The 23,305-nt window shown below is 46.8% G+C and overlaps 1 protein-coding gene across 5 annotated transcripts in view; it reads left to right on the plus strand.

Annotated features, from left to right (window-relative positions):
* The window catches only part of FGFRL1 (fibroblast growth factor receptor like 1), a 173,614-nt gene that overhangs the window by 6,352 nt on the left and 143,957 nt on the right, over positions 1-23,305 (plus strand). The window contains exons 1-2 of one of the 5 annotated variants that reach the window (XM_068149540.1): positions 6,655-7,154; positions 8,313-8,422. In XM_068149540.1, coding sequence (XP_068005641.1) covers positions 8,362-8,422 — 61 coding nt within the window. In that variant the 5' untranslated portion in view covers positions 6,655-7,154; positions 8,313-8,361. Of the gene's footprint in view, positions 1-6,654; positions 7,155-7,468; positions 7,605-7,894; positions 7,915-8,312; positions 8,423-23,305 lie in introns of those variants that run through there. The other 4 variants (XM_068149543.1, XM_068149541.1, XM_068149542.1 and 1 more) reach the window with 4 other exon arrangements.

A 23,305-nucleotide genomic window follows, 5' to 3' on the forward strand; every position in this document is an offset into this window, starting at 1 on the left:
CATCTCCAAGAGGAGTGTCCTAGAGGAAAAACATTGAGGACATAGATGCATCTTCCAAGCAAACCCTATTGTTGTCCCAGAGCAACCCAACCTGGCTGGATCTGCATTTAGGGGAACCAAGGACAGTTTCACAGCAAACCCTGGGCAAATTGAAGCTCCTGCTGGTTCAAGCAGAAAGGAGCATGAGACTCCTTAGGACCCAGTACTCCTCTGCACTCAAGGGACATATCATCACCCAGTGATGGTTAACCCTGTCCCACTGCTCACTGGAGAGAGAGCAGCACAATCCTCCCACCTCATTTTTCCGCAGGCATCCCATTCCAGCCTCTCCTGTTATTGTTTGCATACAGATAGAGAAAAGTGAAGAGATTTCCTAGGAGGATTGTTTCCATATGGTTTTGCACATCAGAGTAAACAAGGCATATCTGTCAGCTATATGGTTAACATGGTTTTGGTGGTGTTCCTGTCCAGCAAATGCAGCTGCATTATATTCCTGATAAAGTGGAACTAATGTTCAGCTTCAGCAAGAATGATAATAAATGAAAGACATTTCAAACAACACTGATTGAGGCAAAGTGTCATTCCCTCCCACCCTCTCAAAAGGCTTTATTTTTTTCATTGCAGAGTTGCACAAACCCTGATGCCTGGCCTGGAAATCAGGAAGATCCTGCTCCTGGTTACACTTGTATGAATCTGAAATGGCTTTATTGCTTTCAGTGGGTTTGTCTGGGCCAGCACCCCAGTCACTGGGAGCAGGGGCTGCTTGATTGCAGGTTCTTCCTGCAGATTATTTGGTTTCTTTTAGTTACAGACCCAACCAGAAAGGAGGAGGTCATGTTAGCACCACCTAAATTTAGTGCCTCCAACATGAAGCATGTGGCTGTTGCCCAACATTCTATTGTGGACAATTAAAACACAAACATATAGTCATTTTTTTGGATGCAACTATACAAACATTTCAAAACAGTTTATGCATGCAGAGTTGTGTGTTATCAGAAAGCACCACACATGCACAGGGAAATGATGGAAAATGCTGAGAGATTTGAAAGGAAATAGTTTGGGAAGCTGTCTTACTTTTTGTGTTTTTGGAACATAAATCCCCAAACAGTTTCCCTGAACATTCCTCACGTCTCTGCAGCAATTAATATTTGACATTTCTGCTTTTCACTCTGTCTGTTGATCTTGAGGGGGGTTTGGGGTTATTTTTTTTGCATGTCTCCTTTCATGTTTGCTGCATCTGTTTTCTAAACCCAGCACAGACAAACCTCCTTGCACAAGAGGATGATGTGAGGTAGCAGTGAGAGGAGATTTAGGCCTTCCATACTGTGGTCACCTCCCAGAATGGGATATGTAGATTTGGCAATGCATGTCCAGCAGACAACCCACATTGAATAGTTGTTGCACAGATAAGTCTGTTGGCTTGATCAGGTTTTTGTTCTCACTTTCAGTGGTTCCAATGTCTCCAATGGGATTATTCTTGTACTAGCCAGATGTAAAAGGAAAGCAAAATCAAATCCTTTATATATCAGTGTCTGACTGACTCCAAGAAACCAGCGTTGAGTGATATAAAGGACAAGGGGCCTGATGAAGGATGTGTTTATGGAGAACATTTGGAAACTTTAACTACTTGTAGTGTGAGCAAAGGCTGAGTAAGGGGACTGCCTGCAAATGTTTAAGAGTGGATAAAAGGGCAGAGCATACACAAGTTGCTTGATGCGATGCAAAGGGATACAAAAAGGAAGAATGAGATACAGTTAAAGAGAGCAGAAGTAAAGGTCTTTTAAATGAATGGCAACCCAGGCTGCCATAAGCTTTTCATGCTCTATTCCTCCTCTTGATAGCTGAGCAACTTCTGGGAGTTTGGAAGTGATGTGCTGAATGGTAAATGTGGTTTACTCCTGCTCTGTAGCAGTCATGATGGTGTGGTCACTGGGTGAAAGGGAAGCAAACTTTGTTGGGAGAGGTATGTCTTAGATCTACTGAGAGAAGTCAGACAAAAAGCAGACAAGGTCTGGGACTTATGCATTCAAAACCTTCTCATGTCCTTCCATCTGTATTTCTTCTTCTAAACCCCTTGTGCATACTCTTCCTGCAAAGAGAGGAGAATTTTGCATGGATTGTAGTGGTTTATTATAATAGGACTTTCTTATACACACTTTGGGGCAGAGAAGTCTGTTTGAAGTTGTCACCCAGGGAATATTGGTCTGTGCTTCCCAGGGCTGACTTGGGATGCTCTGTCTCTCCCACACAAAGGAGCTTTGCCTTCGAGAGGAGAGTTCAGCTTAGCCTGAAGAGTTGTCCTCTGCTACAATTCATCTTAGAGACTTGAACTAAGCTGCTGAGCAGTGTGTCTACCATTGAGACCTTGAACTTCATTTGGCAGCCCCTGGGAAGGCAGCATGAGGGGACTCGCACTGCCAATGAGATGCGTTCCTCCTGGGCTGGGCTGGCTGGCATTCCTCAGGCGCTGCCCGTGCCATGCTCGGGGCTGTCACGTTTCTCTAGTGCCAGGGAGCGCTGACACAGCGCGCCCAACCTGGCCAAGAGCGACTCCCGGCCAACGGGGGATGGTGGAAAGCATTTCCTGCAGATGCCATCATGTGCAAATTTAGCATCAATGAGAAATCCAAGCACATTCTCCAGGCACAGAGAGACTGGGTAGTGTGTGCGACCAGTCCACAGGGGAAAGGTTGGGACCCCTTCCCCGATGATAGTTCAGACCAAGACAGAGACCACAAGGTAGCAAGGGGGATCCTTTGTGCCAGCAAAAAGCCTCAAAAGCCCCAAGGAAAGGGGCAGTGCAACCTCCCAGCATCCTGTACAGGATACAAAGTTTGGCTGATGGGACATTTAATTCGTGTTACCATCTTCTCTGCCTGACACTGATGTTCAAGGTTCATGTACAAAAGTTAACCTTATGCATGTGATGAACCATTTGTTTCTTTGCAATGCTGCTTAAAGCAAAGAATAGTCTGCGGGAACACAAAGAAATACCAACTTTTGTTACGAAAAAAATACAGATTTCAGGACTGTATCACCCTGGTTCATCTTTCCACCTCTCCATACCTCCTGTCTGAGTATTACCTAGGTTAGAGCCAAGTCTCACTTACCACAGATAGGGGAGATGGAGATTCAGCTCTCATAAACCACCACTTTCTCTGAAAAACACTGCTTCATTCTTAACTCTAGACCCAAACTGATCAGCACAGTGACTTTGGTGGTGTGCAAATGTAGAGGGGTGTGTTGTGCTGCTTGTCTGCCCGGCTGTGATATTTTCTGGGCCATCTTGTCACATGCCAAGTGCTTTATCAGAATGGATCCACCCCAGAAGTCTGCCCCGTTAGTCACATTACTTACCTTTCCCCATGTCCAGAGTGAGCCCCTCAGCCTGGCATCCTAGCAGATGCTTAGGCTGATCCCAAGCTGCGCCTGCTCCCCCTAATAAGCTGAGGAGAGCTGTACAAACAGAGCAGAGGGTGGAGGGAATGTGCCTAATCCTGGCCTTGCCCTTCCATCACCATCACATGCTCTGTCAGCTGTGCCTAGCCGCCCAGTCCTGCACATCTTCTGTCCTGGTGGCATGTTCCTGTGGACCTGTGCCATGGGCCCTTGTGCTCCTGCAAGGCACCATTGCCAACCCAAATCACTGGGATGGCCTCAGCCTGCTCTGGGGTGCTGAGTGTGATGGGGAAACTCAACTGAATGGCTAATGCCTACAGTTTGAAAGAAATCATGGCTGCAGGTTAGGAATTACAGCCTGGAGGTGTGGTGTCTCCCAAATCATCTGTAGGGAAAAAGGCAAACCAGTCAAGATGGAAGGCGGAAAAAGGAGCAAAAATGTAGTCTGTGATGATGGAGGTGAGCAGCTCCTGGGAGAAAAGAGGTAAGAAAGCTGGAAAAAGTCCAAGTCATGGTTTCAGAGACATGAAGAAAGTCGTTCTGGGGTTGGATGTTCAGTAGACCATCACTGCCACGCAAAATCTGAAAAGCCATGGTCTGGAAACAGTGCTTTGGGAACAACTGGGATACAAATGGGCTGTTAGGCTGCTTCTCAGGCCATGTGGAGACATGTATTTCGTTGCTTAGCATTCGGTTTTGTTTGTCAGCTCCAGAAAGCTGCTTTCCCACAGCCTTGTCTCAGGACCATGGGGTGCAGGAGCAAACTGTAGCTGTTGACTTTCAGCCTACTCAATCATCCTGCAAATTGCAGCCGGCCCAGAAAAAAAACACAGCTCTGCGTGTTCCTTATTTAGGTAGAAGTGCTGGGAAAACAGCATGAGATTTTATTTCTGATAAACTAGGAGCTGGTACAGGAATATTAATTGTTTTTGTTGTACCAATGTTTTGCATCCATTCCTCCACTGCTGTATTGGGAACGAGATGGACAAAGTCTGCAGTGTGGTTTCAGACTGTCTTTCAGGCACTCCCAAGCCCCTTATATATATATATATATTATATATACATATGAAAATGTGTGCAGGTATTTTTGAATCAGTAGGGGTTGTTTGCTGGTTATTTTAGACAGCAGTATGGAAGCTATGGGCTCTGTTCCCTGCCCTGTGTAATCCCTTTGCAACATCACTTAGAGCCAGACTCTTAAAAAGCTTCTGGATGCCTGAAGACCGGGATGTAAGGAGGATCTAAAGGTGTTCAGATACCTAAATGCTTTTCAAAACCTTCTGTACCACATCTGTACTCCCATTCTCCAGAGCTTCCCACTGCAGGAGACGTTTTGCTGCTTTATAGGTGTACTAGGAGTGTGTGGGGGAGAACTGAACTTTCTCTCACCACCACATAATGTGGCCATTAAAGGCACGGCCTAAAACGGTGACATAGGAGGAGAAATGTACAGTCTTGCAAATGTTGGAGCCCACAAAGGCACAAGTGGGATTTTTTCAGTGAGGAAGTGAGGATGGAAGAAGTGGATCCATTAGAGGGTTTTTCTTTCCTTCCATGTCCTACACGAGCTGGATGCTTGGTGCTGGGTTTGGGTATAGCCTGGGTTGAAAGTCTTTTCTTCCAGATTGAAGCTGATTCAGGCCCAGACAGGGTTCACTCCATCTTTAGGCAGGCTTCGATGAGAAAGCTGTGGTGCAGCTGGGAGCTGAACCTTGGTCTCAGTGTATGACCCAGAAAAATGAGACCATGAGTAGAAGCTCCTTGCTGGGGTCCCTCGTGGAAAACCATCCCATGGTGGACAGGCAGCCCACATCTGAGCCAGAACTGAGCCTGCTTTGGACTTCAGTGCGAAGAAGATCGTATAAATAGTTTTAGGGCTGAATCGCTTGGATGATGATGTCTGTGGGACAAAGACCTTGACTCCTTTGTGGTGAAATGGCTGGGAACTGTTACAAAGAGGTGTTTTACACATCATGCCTCGGGATGTGCCATGTGGCTGAGCTTTCTTTTTGGTGCAAGTTAAGAGTGATTTTATCAGAATCCATGGCATGACTATGACCACATAGGTCAAGTCCTGAAGGTTTGCTTCAGTCAACACTGTCTTTGAAGTCAATGAGGCTGAAGTTATTGCCTGATAGGAGGAGTTATCCATCTGGGATTTCTCAGATGAATGAACTTTAATAATAAATATGATGATATAAATATGTAAAATATAAAACCAGCATTGTCAGCTGCTTTGTTTCTGGTTCAGAGGGTTTATGTGTTTGCTCTTGAATGTTTTTCACACTGATTTTGTGTATCAAGATTTAATGCCATCAAGAACCACTGAGTAAAAATGTTTAGGAATAAGAGAGTCCTAGAAAACCAGTTAAGATGTATGTTCAGACTACTTCTTGGCTTGGTATAAGGGGTTCTCCTGGTGCCTATCACATGGAATTAATATTAAGACAGCTTCTTTTTCAAAGAGGCCTTCATGCTGGAGCAGATCAAATGAGAGATCTAACAAAAAATAACAGAGTAATTTGCTGTAGGAGCAGATACATCAGCTGAATCCTGTTTGAAAGTAAATAATAATCTTAACAGCTAATCTCAGGAACAAACATCTCCACAGTTTATTTTCCAGTTGGTTTGGTTTAGTTTAGTTCAGTCCAGTTTCTTTCTGGAATGATTTGCATGCAATCAGAGAGATCAAAACAGCACAGCTGACCCCAATATCTCTCTCACTACCTCCACGGTGGCATTCCACAGACAGGGCTCTCTCCTTGCCTTGGGAAGAGGGCTGGTTTGGCAGGGACAGGTGGTGGGGGTGCATGGGGGGATGCAGGGCTGGATGTTTTCAGACGGCTCCGTGGGCTCCAGGGAGTGCACTGGGGCAGGGGCAGAGACATTGCGGGGCACAGCAGGGCCCAGGGCTGGCACCGCTGCTCCCGGAGGTTGAGAGGCACTGGAGGGATGGCGGACGCTCCGATGCGCTCCGTGTCTCCACCGCCGTGGGGCGCGAAGGGGCAGGGACCGCAGGGCAAGCTCCCTCCGCTCACGGGGCTCCACGGACCTCAGGGCTTCTCTCTGCCGCTTCCGCAAAGGGTTAAGGGGAGCGGCAGCGCGGAGCGGGCCGGCGGGGAGAGGGCGGAGGCTCCCGGGGATTGGACCGAAGTTTGGAGAGGGGCGGCACCGTTCCGCCCTTCTCGGCGGCTCTGCCCCCACAGCCACAAAGCCCTGCAGGGAAAGTTGCTTTATCGCTTGTTTCTCTCGCCCCAGCTCCCCCCTCCCCTCCCCTTCCCCAACCCCTTTCCCCTCCTCCCCTCCCTCCTTAAACGGGATTCCGGCCGGGCGAGCCGCGGGATCGCATCACCGGGCATCCCGCGGCTGCGGAGCCTCGTCGGCTCTGGCAGGTCCCTGCTGTCCCTCCCCGCACACACACGCTCAGCCCGACCCGGAAAGCAAGGAAAAATAATTTACAAGGTTTCCCCCTTTGCTCAGCTCCTCACCCGTGGCTCTCCAGTGGAAAAGTCTCCTCTAAGGCCAAGCTGCGGGGCGAGGGAGGGGGTTACTAAAAAGCCGGTGGTGAAGGGGGAGGGCCGCTCCCTGGGAGGGCGCCCTGAAGCAGCGGGCAGCTCCCACCGTCCCCGGGGGGGGATGAGGTAGAGGCCGGCGGCGGAGCGCCCGGCCGGGCGCCGTGGCTGCGGAGGGCATGAGGCGGCGAGCGGCGGGGGTGGGCGCCAGCGCACGGTGCTAGAGCCTCGGCAGCAGCCAAGGTAAGTGCCCCCGCTACGACACCAGCCCCGGCCGCCGCCGCCGCGGCGGGTCCGGGGGACACTAACGCAACAGCTGGGAACCGCCGGTGTTGCTCCGAAGCGGGGTGCAGCACCAGTTGGCATCGCGCTGGGTGTCCCCCCCAACCTTTCCGTCCAACCCTAACTCGCGGTTACGAATATCTCCCGTTACCGGCTGCCGCGGGGCCGCGCCGCGGGGCCCCGGGTCTTGCCCCGGGGGAGCCCCCCTCAGCCCGCCCGGCCCCGCCGGCCGCCCTCCCTTTCCTCTCTCCCTCCCTCCCTCCGTACCAGCTCCCAGCTGCAAATTGGGAAGCTGATGGGAGAGCGTCCCTATTTGCTCTGCTGGATGCTGTACACGGGCTGTTGTGTGTCCTGGGGGCATGGAGTGTTTAAACCGGAGAGTTTACAAGGTAAGGGTGAGGAATTCAGACGGTGTTTAGAGAGTGAGAGTTTTGGGAGGAGAACAGGGTGTAATTAATGTAAACCTGATCTACCCCGGGTTTGCGTTTCACAGCAAAGGCATCTTCAAGACTCTGGATAATTAAGTGCGGTTTTGCTTTGGGACGCACCTCTGGAGCATTCGGAAACAAGTGGGGCTTGCAGTGGGAGGGCGCAGAGGAAAGGGAAAATCAGCGCTGCTCAGAGGACTTGTGGAGCGTAGGAAGGCGCAGACCCAGAGCAGCGCCCGTCTGAGGGGCACTGAAGCAGCAACACAAAGTTCTCTGAGCTGCTGATGGGAGAGGTAACATTCCCCCTCCCCCTTCCCCATGTTCCTCCACAAATTGTTAACCTGAAGTCTTGTTTTATGGCCACTTGCTAGAGTTTTGTTTGCCTTCTAGACTGGTTCTCTACAGGATACCAAACAATTATGCATTAACTGTAAACTTAGAGGAGCTTTTTGGCCTCAGTGGGTTCTTGATTTATATCAGGCTAAAGCAGAGAGAAGGGCAAAGTTTTACTTGCTGAGCACCAAGGAATGAATTATAAGTACATTGCTCTTTTATTTGCTACTCCTGCTCTTAAGTCTTTGCAATGGGTTTTAAAACTCTGTAAAGTTTTGGGTTGTTTGGGTTTTTGTTGGTTTTTTTCCCAAAGTAGTTATTTTGTTCTCTTTTTCCTCCCCCTCCCCCCCGACTCCAGGTCTGAGAGGAGAGCAGCCCATAGGATACGGAGGGATCTGTCTTTCAAGATGGAATTGCAGCTGACGCTCCTCTTCGCAGGGATAATTGCGTTTTCTGACTCGGCGAGAGGTAAGCAGCGTGCGTGCTGCCAACGCTCTGTGACTCGCACCCTTCCCTCTGCTCAGCTGGACTCCTGCTCCACAAACCCCCCCTCTGCCCTCAGAGGGACCCCGCAGGGGTTTTGCTGTCAGTGAGGACTCGTGCCTGGCACGTTGCTTATCTGTGCGGTAGTGTAGGCTTGTGTCCGTGTATTGTACTTACCTGCATCTCTTGGGGCCATTGGTTTGGCTGGACCGAGTGTGGTTGCCCCAGGTTTATTGGGATCTCATAGACACTGGGCTTGCAGGGGCTTTTCTCATGCATGTGTAAAAATACACAGTTTTAAAGAAAAGCAACTACAGTCCTCAGTGGATCAGAAACAGCTCTCCTCTTCCATACTACATCCAGCCCCATATATTCCTGCTAGCAAACTAAACAAGCACCTCCATTAACTTCCTGGGTGACAGACGAATGGCAGTTCCCAACAGTGAGAGCATGTTCTAATGCTGGGCAGCAGTTGATCAGATTCCAATAAATGGGTTATCCTACCAGAGTCAAATTGAAATATGCTCATCTGAGAGTGACAAGGGGGGTGAAGAAAAGAAGTTTCTCTATGAGAAGGTGCTTTAAGCAAAGCTCTGGGATCAGAGCAGAAGGAGCAGTGGCTCCGCTCCTGCCGGTGCTGTACCTCGGTGGGTGCTGTGCTTGGAAAGCCTGAATGAGAAACTGTGCTTTCAGCTCCCCTGCCTCTGGTCACAAAGGAAGGGCTGCATTGTTCCAGGACAGTGTGGGTATGGCTTTAGGATGCAGATTGCTCCATCTGCAATTCCCAACAGTATCAGAGTTGCATGAACTGTTGAAAGACCCTTAAATCACCCAGTGCCATGGAGTGGCAAATAAAAAGGTTTAAACTCTCCCTTTACCTGGGCTGAAACTTGCCAAAAGTAAACCTTGTGAGTGAGGGTAGGAAAGGAGAAGATGAGTGTTATTGTAAAGACCCCAGATTTGGTTACTGTGTTGCTTTATTTTCATTCTTGGCATTGACTCCCAAGCAAATATTTTGTGTAGGCAAAAGCACTATAAAATGTTTTGGCTGGAAACTGAATGAAAAAGAAAACAGTGTATGGGCTTTAAGTGCGGCAAGCCTGAACTGCAGGCAGGGTTTACAATGGAGACTCAGTTTAAGTTGTAGGCAGCAGGCAGCAGTGTGTGAATTAAGATGACCTCATGGATGTTCTGTGTATTATTGCAATGGACCTGAGAAGTTGGTGGAGTTCTGGAAAAGATCTGAAGTGGGCAGGAGAAGACAAGATTTTTGTCTCTGTTGTGAGCCAAGTGTTGTCTACTGTCCTGGCTGACCCTGTTTAAATGTGGTTTGCACTTGTCTTGCCTGTACTCCTTATTTTTTTGGTCCCTGGAAAATGAAGTGCTGAGGACTATTGTCATGTGAGCAACAAACTCACCAGTGGTAACTTCAGGATGTAATTGGTTTTGCTATAGGAAGGTCTTTTCTATGTGACTTTGTCAGGATCATGTAGATAATGGGGTTATTTGGACTCCTCTCAGAGCTGGAAAATCCATTCTGCACAGGGATGGAGAGGTGGTCCTGGCTATTTAAAATGGCATAGAAATAGAGTTTCAAAACCAGGGCCTAACTCATTAAAAATGTCATTCATTCATGTGTTGATATCAAGACCAGAGATGGTGAAGAAGAAAAAGATGTCGTTGCTGTGGGGATAAAAGGAAATAGACAAACCCCTAACCTTTAAATCCTGCTTTGCACCTCTTGAGTTTGAGAGTATTCTTGATAGCAGAGGACACAGGTGAAAGACCAACTTGTAAAGGAACAGAGGTGAGACTCTCTCCAGCATGTTGCAACTTTGTGGTGTTGAATATCTCATTATTGGGAGTTTATACTGAGATAATTTCAGATGCTTGGAAAAATGTGGCTGGTTGTTAAGGTGCCTGGGGATTTTTTCTGAATGTGTCACTTGGTGGGTTCTGCCACTGGAGATGTATAAATGTTACCTGTTTCAGGGTTTATAGACAGTCCTTTGACTAAATCTCAGCCTGAGGTCAGGAGGCTTTACTCTGGAGGAAGAAGGGCTCTTTGTTTTGGCCAAACAGCATTTAATATCTGTATCCTGATTGCAGATTAGATGTGTGTGTGGCCCAAAGTGTGCCAACACCTCCTAATCTGAGGTGTCACAAGTTAAATAGGTGGTTGCTGGATTACAAATAAGTAAGGTGACTGAGGAGGCTCTCTGTGAAAGTGCTGGTCTTTCTACTCAGATTAGGCAAAAGCATCTTATGCTGGTATTAGGATGTTGATTTGGAGCTGGGTGACTGTGTGCCTGTTTCCAGGGGAGGGCTGTGCCTAGTGCATTTGCACAAGGGGGCAGAGTTAAGTTGCCCGCGAGCTCCGGCTTTGATATTTCCTGACAGTTGAGTGCTCGGCTGCAATCTTGCATTAAATGTTTTGTTGTATTATTTATGCATCTTTATTTAGGTGATGCCTTTTAAGGCAAAGGGGTGACTGATTGGGCTAATGTGGTGGCTTCCCACCCCACCCAGCAAATGGGGACACCTTTCCAGTTTTGGAGCTGTGTCCGTTGGCTCTGTCCCTTCATGTTACCCAATGCGTCGCTTTGCTGATCCACAAAAAAGAAGGGATCTTATCAAACTAAGATTAGCCTTAAGAAAGGGGCAGTACCTACAAAAAGCAGAGAGCAGGTCTGATTTTAGAGGTCCAGGTGCAGAACTTGCTGTCTGGAGGGATGAAAGATGAGGTAGCTCTGGCTAAATTTGGACCGATGTTTTCAAGGCCAAAATTTAAGGGCACTTGTTTATACCTGTAAATGCACTGCAATAACCCTTTCAGAATCACTCAGTGACCAATCTTGTTCCAGGCTAAGGCTCCTGGAGGGAGCCTGTACCAAAAAAGTAATTCTTGGGAGCTACTTTGGTAAACATCCAAGTCCCTTTTCTTCATGGGAGGTGAAGACAAGAACTTCTGTGCGCACAAATTCCCCTGGTTGAGAGCAAAGCCTCTGTGCAGTGTTTTTGTAAGAGGCACTGTGCATCCCAGCTGATGGCCAATGTGTAGGGCAGGAGCTTCAGCCCAGTTGCACCAATACCTGGATAACAACGCAGGTCTAATGGCTCAGCCCTTGTCTCACTCCAGTCCTGTTCTTTCCAAGCAGTCCTATACTAGGCATAAATGTCCTCAATGTCCTCCCTTGGCCCTCCTCTGCAGGGACGAATGCCATCTTGGGTCACTAACCTTTGGTGACTATGTCCAGCAGCAATGTAGCTCCTACCAGTCCACACCTCGGGTCAGACACAGGTAATACAATCTGACATTTTCCTGCCTGCGTTATCTCAGTGACACACAATGCAATATTTGTTCCAAATCTGTCAAGTTGCCATTGTATTCACGTTGGTGACCGTATATGGTAACCTTGGGATGTGCCTGGCTTGGGCCCGTGGCTTAAACAAGATTTTGTATGGTATGTTTAAAAGTTTTTGGTAAGAGCAAGAACAACCCTCCTGTTAGTGAGTAAACTGATATTCTGCTGGAGACTAATTAGTTTGGATGTTGATTTCATTTTCGGTGCATTGCGTAGTGAGGGGAAGAATGGGACCTGAACTGCTTTCTGCTCTGGCGCTTCTCTGTGCAACGCTTTGCTTGCAAGCCTGGCTGATGCCCGCTTTACAGGGAGTTTTTGCTGGTGGGGCCAACTCAAAATAATATAATATAATAAAATAATATTCTGTGCCATTTTTGTTCCTCTGACTGTTGGAGAAAAAGGAATAGGACGCTAAAAGGTTTCTTTTTATTTCTTGGGAGATGAGTTCTTTCTGATGAACGTGTTTACCCTTCGGTGACTTTGGGGTTTATAAGAGTGAGTGGTAGCTGACATGGTGAAGATAAGTAATGGTAATGCAAGAGAGATGGTTGTTGGCTTCTGCTTTGCTCCTTTATTCTTGTTGAATGGTTGTTACTGTATAATAACAGCGAGTTTCTCACTTGTGAAAGAGAAGCATGTTCAGATCTAGCTTCCTGGTTCACATTTTGCGTAGTCGCTGCACATCATCTGGTTAAGTTTGGGGCATTCTGTGGATTGTTCACAGATAATCTGGCAGCTTGACTTGTACCTGGAGTCAATGTGACAATCTAAGAAAATCCTGGCTATTTGTTTAAACCCTGCTTCCTCCCTTCTTCTCAGGCTGTCAGCTGCTTTAAATTGTGGCTGAGTTTGAACATAAAATACGGCATGCGTCATACTGGAAAATCAGAGCTGAATTTATATATGTATATATAATTTTTTTAAAGGGAATATTACAAAACTCTTAAAACTGCTCAAATATAATTAGATTTTCCTTGAAACTTTTATAACTTTGTTTTCCAAGTCCACATGTTTCTTTGACCTTCATTAAAAGACACAAGCAGCAAATTAAAAGGCATCTTTTCCGTGCTGGACTTGTACGCAGAAGAGGCTGGGATCCAAAGTCTGAGGCTTAGCCACAGAAGAAACTTTCAAATGCCACGAGGTGGTGCTTGAGAAGTTACAGGAAAATGATTATTTCAGGAAAAAAAGTCACTCAAAACCAAACAAGGAACCAATGCTAGCAAGTAAGACCCCACTTTTCAAGGTCTGGGGCTGCTGCCGCTTTTTTGTTAGCTAACAATCGAGCTTGTCCTTGGACATGAATTGGCTGATAGGGAACGTCAGATCTGACGCATCCAGTAGTTCGGTTTTGAGCGGCTGGTACATCTGGGTCCAGAATACTCACTATGGAATGGTGTGAAAGCAGTAAAGATGGTCACTCTGTGGCTGTACATTTTGGGATTAATTATTGGAAGATACAAAAATTTCCACTGAAGGTGGAAAATAAAGAATAGAATAAACCAGGTTGGAAGAGACCTTCAAGATCATCGTGTCCAACCTAGCATCCAACACCACCTAATCAACTAAACCATGGCACCAAGCACCCCATCCAGTCTCCTCCTAAACACCTCCAGTGATGGTGACTCCACCATCTCCCCGGGCAGCCCATTCCAATGGGCAATCACTCTCTCTGTGTAGAATTTCTTCCTAACTTTCAGCCTAAACCTCCCCTGGTGCAGCTTGAGACTGTGTCTGAGGTCCTCTTGTGCCTTGTTTGAATTAAAAACTAACAAACAAAACCAACAACCAACCAACCCAAACCCTACAAAACCAAATACAACAGCCTTTAGTCATAGCTTTATTCAGTGGGAGTAGAACCAGTGCAGCTTTCTGATGTTTTCCTGGGATGTGAAACCCTTCTATGTGCAGTGACTTGTGAAGTGAAGCTGCTCAGAGGGGCTGTCCAAGAGTGTCCCAGCACTACAGGAGTCACTGGAAATGTCCTTTGTCCCTGCCTTTCATTAACCTGCTCGTTTTGTCTTCTTGCAAGGCATTTGTCTTCCTCTGTTTTCTGGTGAGCTGCTCAAGCTGAAATGCATTCGATCTTCTTTTGAACATCCAATCTCGATTTCTATTCCTTATCTTGTTTTCTGTAATCAGCCTTGACATGGAGCTTTCTCTGATAGTATTGCCTGCACTTGTATTTGTGTTGACATGTCCTGATCTTTTGCACCCCAGTGGAACAGCTTTGGTCATATAAGGGACTTTTTGTAAGAGTGGAGCCGGTGTGAATGTAGAAGTTGCAAAGACCACAGCTGCAAGCCTATTGAGTCTGGGGCTCATTTTTTAGCAGCTGTGGTAATAAGATAAAAGAACAATATTCTTGCAAGTAAGTTTGAATAATCTGATCCTGCTGCCCTGACGTCGTATGAGACACGTAGATGCAGCCCATGCCAGTTTTGACAGGTTAGGACCTGATTCACAAGCTGTGAGTGTTGGTGCCGTGACTCCTGCTCAGTCCCATGGGCTTTGGCTCTATCCCTGAAGGATGATTTACACAGATTATCTGTGGTATCAGCCTCTGCATGGATCCCTCCTATATGACAGCAGAAGAGATGTGGGCTAAGTGTAGTATTTTGGATCCTGACATTCACCTGCTCAACCAGAGAACTTGGACTCAGTTGTTTTTATTCCAGGAACACATTTCTGCCTGCTGCAAGCTCTGGCTGGTGGCTGGAGCATGTGCTGCCAGGGCTGAAAGCTTGAACTTTGGGTCCTCACAGTGATGTTTGTCCCCAAAGACAGGGTGCCACTCTGCAGGCACTGCTGGTAGGTGTGGAGGGGCTGGAGGCTGGCCTGAGTGTTGTTTCACAAGTTAACATATACTGCTTGCTGCTGAATCTGTTCACATCTCTGGATTTTTTCCCCTCTTCTGAGTCAAATAAACACAGGCTGTGTGAAGTTTGGTTGCCTGCCCTGATTACACAGTCTCCCCATTGTATCACAGTAGGAACACAGGATCCAGTAGTGCTGAGAATAACCTAACAGTTTTATTTTGTCTCAGTCACTCCAATTTTCAGGGGGAAATTCAGCCAATAACTCTGGGCTACTCCTGCCATTAAGTGTTCAAACTTAATACTGAGCTTCGCTACGGGAAGGAAAATGTAAACTGGGAAAAGAGGCTTCTCAGAGCAGGTCAATGTTTCTCAGGACTGCTGCACCTCTATTCTCAGCCCCTCTACGAGCAGCCTGATGGGGCCCAAAATAATTTCTCCTTATGTCTGGTAAATTCCATGAAAGATTTGCACAATCTTGGGTATCCTGTCAAGTGATTGAGAAGTGAGTAATGCAAGAGGTGGCATATCCTATGTTCCACTTGGGTGGTGTTGGCTTTGGTGGGTATTTTAGGAGCTGTCAGTATTTGTGCATGTTAGATAAAAACATGGCCCTGGCAGAGAACTGCAGAAATGGGGGCTTCATTTGTGGGATGGGCATTTTTTAGCTTTCCTATTGCCCTTGCTGGATCTGCTCACACATGGCCAGTGAACTCAGGATTCCAGAGTGTGGTGCTGGCTTTGTGCAGACCTTTCATGGAAGTTGTGTGCTTGCTAGCTCTGCCCAGAACAGGATATTCAGAAGGGAGTAAAAGCTGGAGAACATGGAGGGAAATGTAAGCATCAGCCATCCTCTAAGAGAAAATATAGGCTGGATTATTGTACTGCTGCTCTTGAGAACTGGTGCAGCTGTGGATTTAAATCTTCCTTTTTCTAGACAGAAGTGGACGGGGTGAGGCTGAAATCCCAGAAGTGGGGTGAACCCTAAAAGAGGGAGGAGGACAGTTTCTAAGGTCTACCAACCTCCCAGATTTGACCATACCAAACTGTTGGAGTTAGGCTGCTGCAAATGCTGATTGCTGTGGTTTATTTCCCCTTCTCTCTTGCCTTTTTTCTTCTTTAATAGCAGGTCTGTGTGAGTTGTAGTAACTGAGGAAGCTGTTTTTCTCAGCAGTTTTTTCACCTAAAAAGATCTGTTAACACTGGTTAAGCAATGACAAGTGTCTGACAAGTTCCAGGTGTATGAACTGTATGTCAAGGATGGAAGGATTAATGAATAACAGGGTAAACCTCTGGACATTGTGGAGCGTCTCCCCAGGGATACTGAAGGCTCTCTGGGGAAGGAATAGTGCTTGCTTGGCATCAACCAGTTGATGTAGAACTGGACCTAGAACTCTTTCAGTGTGTGAATACCATTCTGGGAGAGGGTCCTGTGAGCCATCACACTCACTTTCTGGGTGGGTCAAAATCTTTTGTGTTCTTCTGCAGGTTAACACAATACTTTGGCAATCACAGTGTTTCTTTACCCAGACAAGTAATGTTATTATCACAGTATAACTTAGGTTGGAAAGGACCTCGAGGATCATCGAGTCCAACCTATCAACACAGACCCCATGACTAGACCATAGACCCCATGACTAGACCATTATGAAGTGCTTAGTGTATTTTTGGGCAGTTTAAAGTGGGAGGAAGAAGAGTTGCTACCTCAGCCAGCAGAGATCAGACTCTGTGCTCTAGTAAGTCATTTCATATTTTAATATTCAGGGTTGGATATTGCTCTCCATTATAAAGGTGATAGTCCCTTGAGGGTCAGTGAGATGTGCCTGCGTAGGATTTGAATTCATAATCCTACCAAAGAGCAGAAATTGAGGCCTCATGTAAGGAGGCTGTGTTTCAGTTCTGTACAGTGTGGCACCAAGCCATGGGAGGGTTCATTGTGATCTGCAACAGTTAACATAAAACTAGATTAACAGATGAGAGCTGATGAATATCTTTCCTCCTCCTGATATTCACAGCCAATCAGAAGTGCAGTGTTGCTGGCGTCAATTTTGTTAAGGGCTAATGAGAGTGGAGCTTTAAACTTAATTATAGCCAGGGTAGCTGTTTACCTTTCCTTGGCAGGTTTGATTGACAAGGAATTGTAAACCTGTTAGGAATTGGCTGTCCAAAGCTACTTCCCCTAACTGCTAGATTTGTTATCTGAAAATGTTTGCCACTGCTCTCCGCACACAGCTGTTATTTCTGGCATACAAAGAGACAGAAAGGAGTGATAGAGGCTGGTCAGAGCATTTTGCTCAGGGGCTGAGAAAGCATAAGGTTTGAATAGGTCAGCATTTTATCTAGACCAGAGCAAGATTGTTCTTGTATCCCTATGTTAGAATGCTTTTCCTGGTTGCACAAACAGAGGGGGACATGGGATTTCTTCTCTGGAGGAGAGGAGGCTGAGGGGAGACCTCACTGCTCTCTACAGCTACCCGAAAGGATGTTGTAGTGAAGTGGGGGTTGGTCTGTTCTCGCTAGTATCAAGTGATAGAATGAGAGGAAATGGCCTCAAATTGTGCCAGGAGAGGATTAAACTGCATATTAGGAAAAATCTCTTTACTGAAATGTTGGTCAGGCATTGGAACAGGCTGAGCAAGGGGGTGGTTGAGTCACTGTCCCTGGAGATGTTAGAAAAATGTGTAGATATGGCACTCCAGGACATGGTTTAATGGCCACAGTGGTATTAAGATGATGTTTGGACTCAATGATCTTAAAGGTCTTTTCCAATTGAAACAATTTTATGCTTCTATTTGGGGAATTTCAAGCAGTGTTTTGTGGTAGTGATGTAGACAGGATTAATCTTGGCATTGGAAGTTCAGTTTGAAACACCAGAGTAGTCCTTCTTTGCGTTGTAAAGTAGACTTAGGATATTCCATTTGAAGCTTGCTAATTTCCTAGCAGGAAAAGCGCCACCACCTCTCAGTGCTCAACCAGTCTCAAAGTGGAGTCTCCATCCCTGGAACCATTCAAAACCTACCTGGATGCTGTCTTGTGCAACCTGCTCTAGGTGAACTTGCTCTGGCAGGGGAGTTGGGCTAGATGATCTCCAGAGGCTCCTGTCCAACCTCTATCACTCAGTGATTCTGTGAAGCTCAGTCTGGGACTCTTCTCCCCATGAATACTCCTCTTGGGAGAAGAATTGTAGATTCACAGGGATGGGAGTCTGTCTCTTTTCCTATATTTGACTACTGATGCCAAGGAAGAAAACAGTGAGGTGCTACTCCAAAGCAAAAGTAGTCACAGCAATAGACCTGTGTAATTAGAACAATTATTGCTGTTTATTGAGAGTTTCCATTGGAGAAAGCAAAACAAGGGATCCAAAAAGTGCTGCTCAGCGTAGGCAGCATTCTTCTTCCAGATAGCATCAGGAGAAAAAGCTTGTCTTTCTGTAGACCACAGACTAGCTAAGTGGAGTTGGAGGCTTATTTTCCTTTTATCCGAGCAAATCCAATAAATCCAGTAAATTCTTTCAGTGTGGTCTTCCAAGAGGTTTTCAACTTCGCCTGACTTGCAGATTGAGGGCCGTTGTAGACTAGGGGTCAAGCAAGTTAATTCCCAGAACAGTATGCTGCCCTGTTTTCAAACTGTGCTAATCAGGGGTTTGAGTCCAAGCACGGCAGTTTGCTTAGTGAAATTATTTTCCTGTTAGAACACTACAAATAGGCTCTGACTGTTCACGTTGGCTGCAGTCACCGGAGCGGTCGAATCACATGCGGAGCAAAGCCCCTGGGGATGGACTTGCTGTGGGTCAGAGCGCTAGTGGGGGCTCGTTTCCCAGTGTCTAAGACTGAACTCGTGAAAACAGGCTGAAAACTTATAGAAGGAAAGGGAGAAATTGTTACAGTCACATCTACACCTCCGGGAGGATGGAGGGAGGGCTGCGTGGAGCCCATCTGAGCTCTACCGGGGAATGTCCTTTCCCAAAAGAGGCATTTGATGGAGTTACTTGGTTACCCTCTCCCCCTCACCTTTTTGTAATTGACTCTTGTTTACTTTTTCCTCCTCCTTTCCCAAAGTTTATTACCACTGTTTAGGCAGAGGAAATGAATTAACATAATTTACTGGTTTGTAGAACAAGACACATTCCCAGCATGTCCGTATAGACACGCAGGCAGTCGCCCTCCCCGCGCCGTGCAGAGGAGAGTGTTTACAGAGTCTGGGCCCATTTAGGGAGAACAATACCCTGATTATGGAGGGCAGCCTTCTATTCCCAGAAACCAGAAGGAGCCATTTGCTTCAAGCCCCTTGAAGGTACAGGCAGTGTGAGCTGCAGGAATGGGGAATAAATCTGTTGTGGACACAAACCAGCAGCATTGTTCTCTGCGGAAGTTGGTTTAGGATGAGAAATGGGCTCGGGACAGACCAAGTGCCAAGCTTAAGATGCACCAGCATGCAGAGAGATGTGGTGACTTCCAGTTCAATTTCCAATTAATAGCTGTGACACTCTGGGGGAATTATTTGGTGCTTTCTGAGCTGGCAAGGTCTGGAAAGATTGGATAGGAGGAGGATGGCAACTGAGCCTCCAAGTGTTTTTGAAGGGGCTGAGCTGAGTGGAAAGGTGCTGTTACGTACGAAATGCTGGTCATTTCTAATTGCAGTCGTGCACCTGTGCCTGGTAGATAATGCTGGAGCCATGTCATATGGAGCATTTGCTTCACATGATGTTGGGAAAGGTCAAGCATGTGATTTCGGTGCTGCTAAGTTGGGTCATTAGCGGCACAAATAGGACCCCCCCCCTTCCACCGCCTGACCACAGTTGCTTGGATCCTGGCAGTAAATGCTTCTCAGGTGTGATCTCATGGCAACTGAAGATGACTGAACTTGACCCTATTACCATCCTGTCCTTGTCCTGCTCTGCTCCCAGCCTTGTAACTCCTTTGTGCCAACGTGAGAGCTTTTCTGATCTTGCTGTTGGGTGTTTTGAAGAAGTGACTTGATCGGGATGCCAACCTGGGAAAAAATGTGATGGACTAAATTGTTAGAGGAGCATGGCCTGAGCTCTTGGGATAGCACAGCATGACCACAGGCAGCAGGTCCTTTCTGTTGCCACTTATGGCAGCAAATGTCAGTACTTTGGAGGAGTGAGCATTTATGTGGCCATCCATAAAGTGACCCTTTAGGAATGTAAAATGCAGCAAGGTCCACACTGCAAAATGTAGCAGTGCCTGAGGCAGGGAATGTGAAGACTGGAAAAATTAGATTTGGATCCTGGGTCCTCACTCAGTGGATCCCATTGGCAAAAGTGTACTACATTGATACAAACTTCTCCTCCAGAAGTGGTTTGGGTTGCTCTGGGCAGGCAGTAATTACTCCTCATTAACTTTTGCTCTTGGTTCAGCTCAGTCAGAGGGTAGCACATTGCTGACCCTGCTGCAGTGGGAAATTCCAGCATCACACTTTGTATCACAACAATTTTCTGTTTGTCTCAGTGTTCCCATGAAATTTGAAGTACTTTATAGGGAAACAGGAATCTTTCTTCCTCTGTCTTCTGATTTATTTATTTATTGTTTCTTCTGAGCAGCTGGGAAATTTAGGTAAATGCAGCCAGCATTTGGTGGCCCTCCTATGCATTGCCTGCTGCAAGGAGGGAGCTGTTCAGGCAGGAGCATGGTTGGCAGCAAAGATGGGCTGCAACCAGCACTGCTGGTGATGGATGTCCCCCTGGTCCAGACACAGTGTGCATTGACCCTGGTATCAAGGTGAATGTGGGTGTCACCCAGGCCTTAGAGATAGCCAGGTCCCCCCAACTCTGGCTTCATCTCTGTGAACTTCTGACTATTGACACTGCTTCAGGGAGCTGCAGAGAAAAGAGCTTGTGCACCATCCTCCCTGTGGGTGAAAATATTTTTCAAGGGGAACAGACACAGTAGGTAAGCAGGGAAAGCTGCAGGGCTGCATTAACAATGCTTTTAGGGGTTTTATGGAGGGGGAAATGTTTTTGGTGACCTCTGAGATGTGCTGGGTGCATTCTGTCCTGGGATGTTTGACGCATGTCTGATGGGATGAACTGTGACCCTGCACCCCGGACAAACTGTGGCTTTTGTTTGCCTATTGATCCTTTCTTTTGTAGAGGGGGGAGGGTGCTGGTGCACGTCCCAGCACACAGATGAAGGCTGCTGGGGTTACTCTGTGTTGGAGGACTGAAGTGGTACATTCAGGGAAATCAGAACTTGGCACTAAATAATTGTGACTACACCAAGGCAGTACGGATGTATTCTTGAAAAATACCCTTCAAAATCTGCCAAATCTTAGGTTTGGATGATGCAAGAGGGGCAAGCACTGATTCCCATGCTGCCATAGGGACTGCAGTATGGGTAATAAGAAGAGGGCAACAAGAACTGCTCCAGAGGCCATCCCTATGTCTGAGCCGCTGCAGTGGCTTTCTGCTGCTGGTGTAAGGGTGTGCGGTGAGCTGTGGAAAAATGTGAATCTTGGCAACAGTCCCTGATTCAAAATATCTGGGAAACACTGACCTGGGAGGTTGAAAATATATCTTGGGGGCTTCATTCTCCAGAAGGAAAAACAGTGTCAAACTTCCACTGAGAAAGAAAAGAAATGTGCAGTGTAGAATTGAAAGGGAACAGCTTACTTCTCAGACACTAACTGAAATATCAGAGGGGCAAGCCTGGGTAAATTTTAATAGCCTCTTGATTTGGATGTTTGTGCTCTTGCAGACTTCTCCTTTGTACCCCTGCAAGAGTAATGCAGGTGCTGTACTCTATGCAAAAAAAAAAAAATCCAACCAGCAAACCCCAAAATTTGTCTGAGGGAGATGAAAAATGCATCCAAGTAATTGAATGAGTGTTGTGCTTGAAGTATTCCAGCCTTCAAACTGGAGCAGGACATGCTGTCTGTGGCATGTATTGGAGCGTATTTATCTACAAGACAGAGACATCAAGGCAGAACTGGAGGAGGACTGCAATGCCTAAAATATTAAATGTTGCTCTGGGAGAGCAGGTCAGCAAAAGACCAAACAGTTTTGGTTGATCAGCTTAAGGCAAAGTTGTCATAACAGCTGGTGTGATCAATTTATTATTATATTATTAGTATTGGGGTCAGTGCTAAGGAGTCCTTATTGTACCAAAGCCCTGTTGTTGTGCTAAGGGTTATCAAACCCAGAAGTGGCAGGCACCTACAGTCTTAAATGCAAGCTACTAGCAGCAGCCAGTAGCTCCTTTGGGAAGCCATAGCCATTGGGCAGCTGAGTTTGATTGCATCTGCATAAACCCGAGAAAGGTGAGATCTTGTATTTGCCTACAGCACCCTGTGCAAAGCAGACCTTGCCCTGATAAGGATTTCTTGCTGCTGCCGTGTTATGGGCCCACAGAGCTGATAATCTTCTGCCCAGACGCTGGGCAAGTGCCCAAGGTGAAACAGGTGCAAAGGTATCGTTTGTGCAGGGGCTGAAGGGCTTGTGCTGCAACCCAGCATGGTTTGGATGTGAGTCACAAGCCTGGTTGTCCCCTCTCTGCTGGATACAAACATCATTGCTGACTGTAGGGAGAGCTGGGCATTACTCTGTGCTTGTATTTTATGGAAACAACAGACAAAATTCTTCAAATGGAAAGAAAAACCCAACCCACACTGAGATTTTTCAGGCATTATGATCGTTGTTATTATGGTGCTTTCAATGTACGTTAACAAGATCTTCTAAGGGCTGTACCATTGAGAGGCTGAGGGAGCTGGGATTGTTTAGCCTGGAGAAGAGGAGGCTCAGGGGAGACCTTATTGCTGTCTACAACTACCTGAAGGGAGGCTGTAGCCAGGAGGGGGTTGGCCTCTTCTCCCAAGCAACCAGCACCAGAACAAGGGGACACAGTCACAAGCTGCACCAGGGGAGGTTTAGGCTTGAAGTGAGGAGAAAGTTCTTTACAGAGAGAATTGTTGGCCGTTGGAATGTGCTGCCCAGGGAGGTGGTGGAGTCACCATCCCTGGAGGTGTTCAAGAGGGGATTGGATGTGGCACTTGGTGCCATGGTTTAGTCATGAGGTCTGTGGTGACAGGTTGGACTTGATGATCTTTGAGGTCTCTTCCAACCTCGGTGATTCTGTGATATCCCATTGGAGCCCACCAAAGGTTTCTGTTCCCTCCTGGAAAAGCACAAAGAAAAGCCCACTTTACATCTGGGGGAGGGAAGGAAAGTTGACAAAAGCAAATTTTTGCACTAGCAGAGTAAAGGAGGTTCTTCCAAAACATTTTGTTTTGCTTGGAAAGGTTTGTGGTGGCTGTTGAAAGGGCATTTCAGCGGGAAAGGGCCAAGCAGCCCTAGGCAGAAGCAACACCCTCAATTGAGAGAGATTTTTTTTCAAACAGCAGTACTGTTAAGAAGTAATTAAAGTCAAATAAAACAAGGAAAATAGTTGTATGACACATCTATTTGAACTCATCCTGCTTTGAATCCACTGAAAGCCATGTAGCAGGGCGCTGGAGACGTGCGAGGGGAGGTACGAAGCCGAGTGTTGCAACACGCTTTCGCAACTGCAGATCTCAGACACCATCTCTGCCGAGTGCTTAAGCACATACTTACATTTATTTATGCAAACACTTGCTGAGGACCCTCTTACACAGGGTGTTATGCTTAATTGAAATATGGAGGACTGAGGCATAGGCTGAAGTGGTAGCAATTATTTTGGGAGGATTCTGAC

This window comes from Melanerpes formicivorus, unplaced genomic scaffold, assembly GCF_026170545.1.
Source record: "Melanerpes formicivorus ecotype bairdi unplaced genomic scaffold, bMelFor1.0.p_v2 SCAF_18, whole genome shotgun sequence".
NCBI lineage: Eukaryota > Metazoa > Chordata > Aves > Piciformes > Picidae > Melanerpes > Melanerpes formicivorus.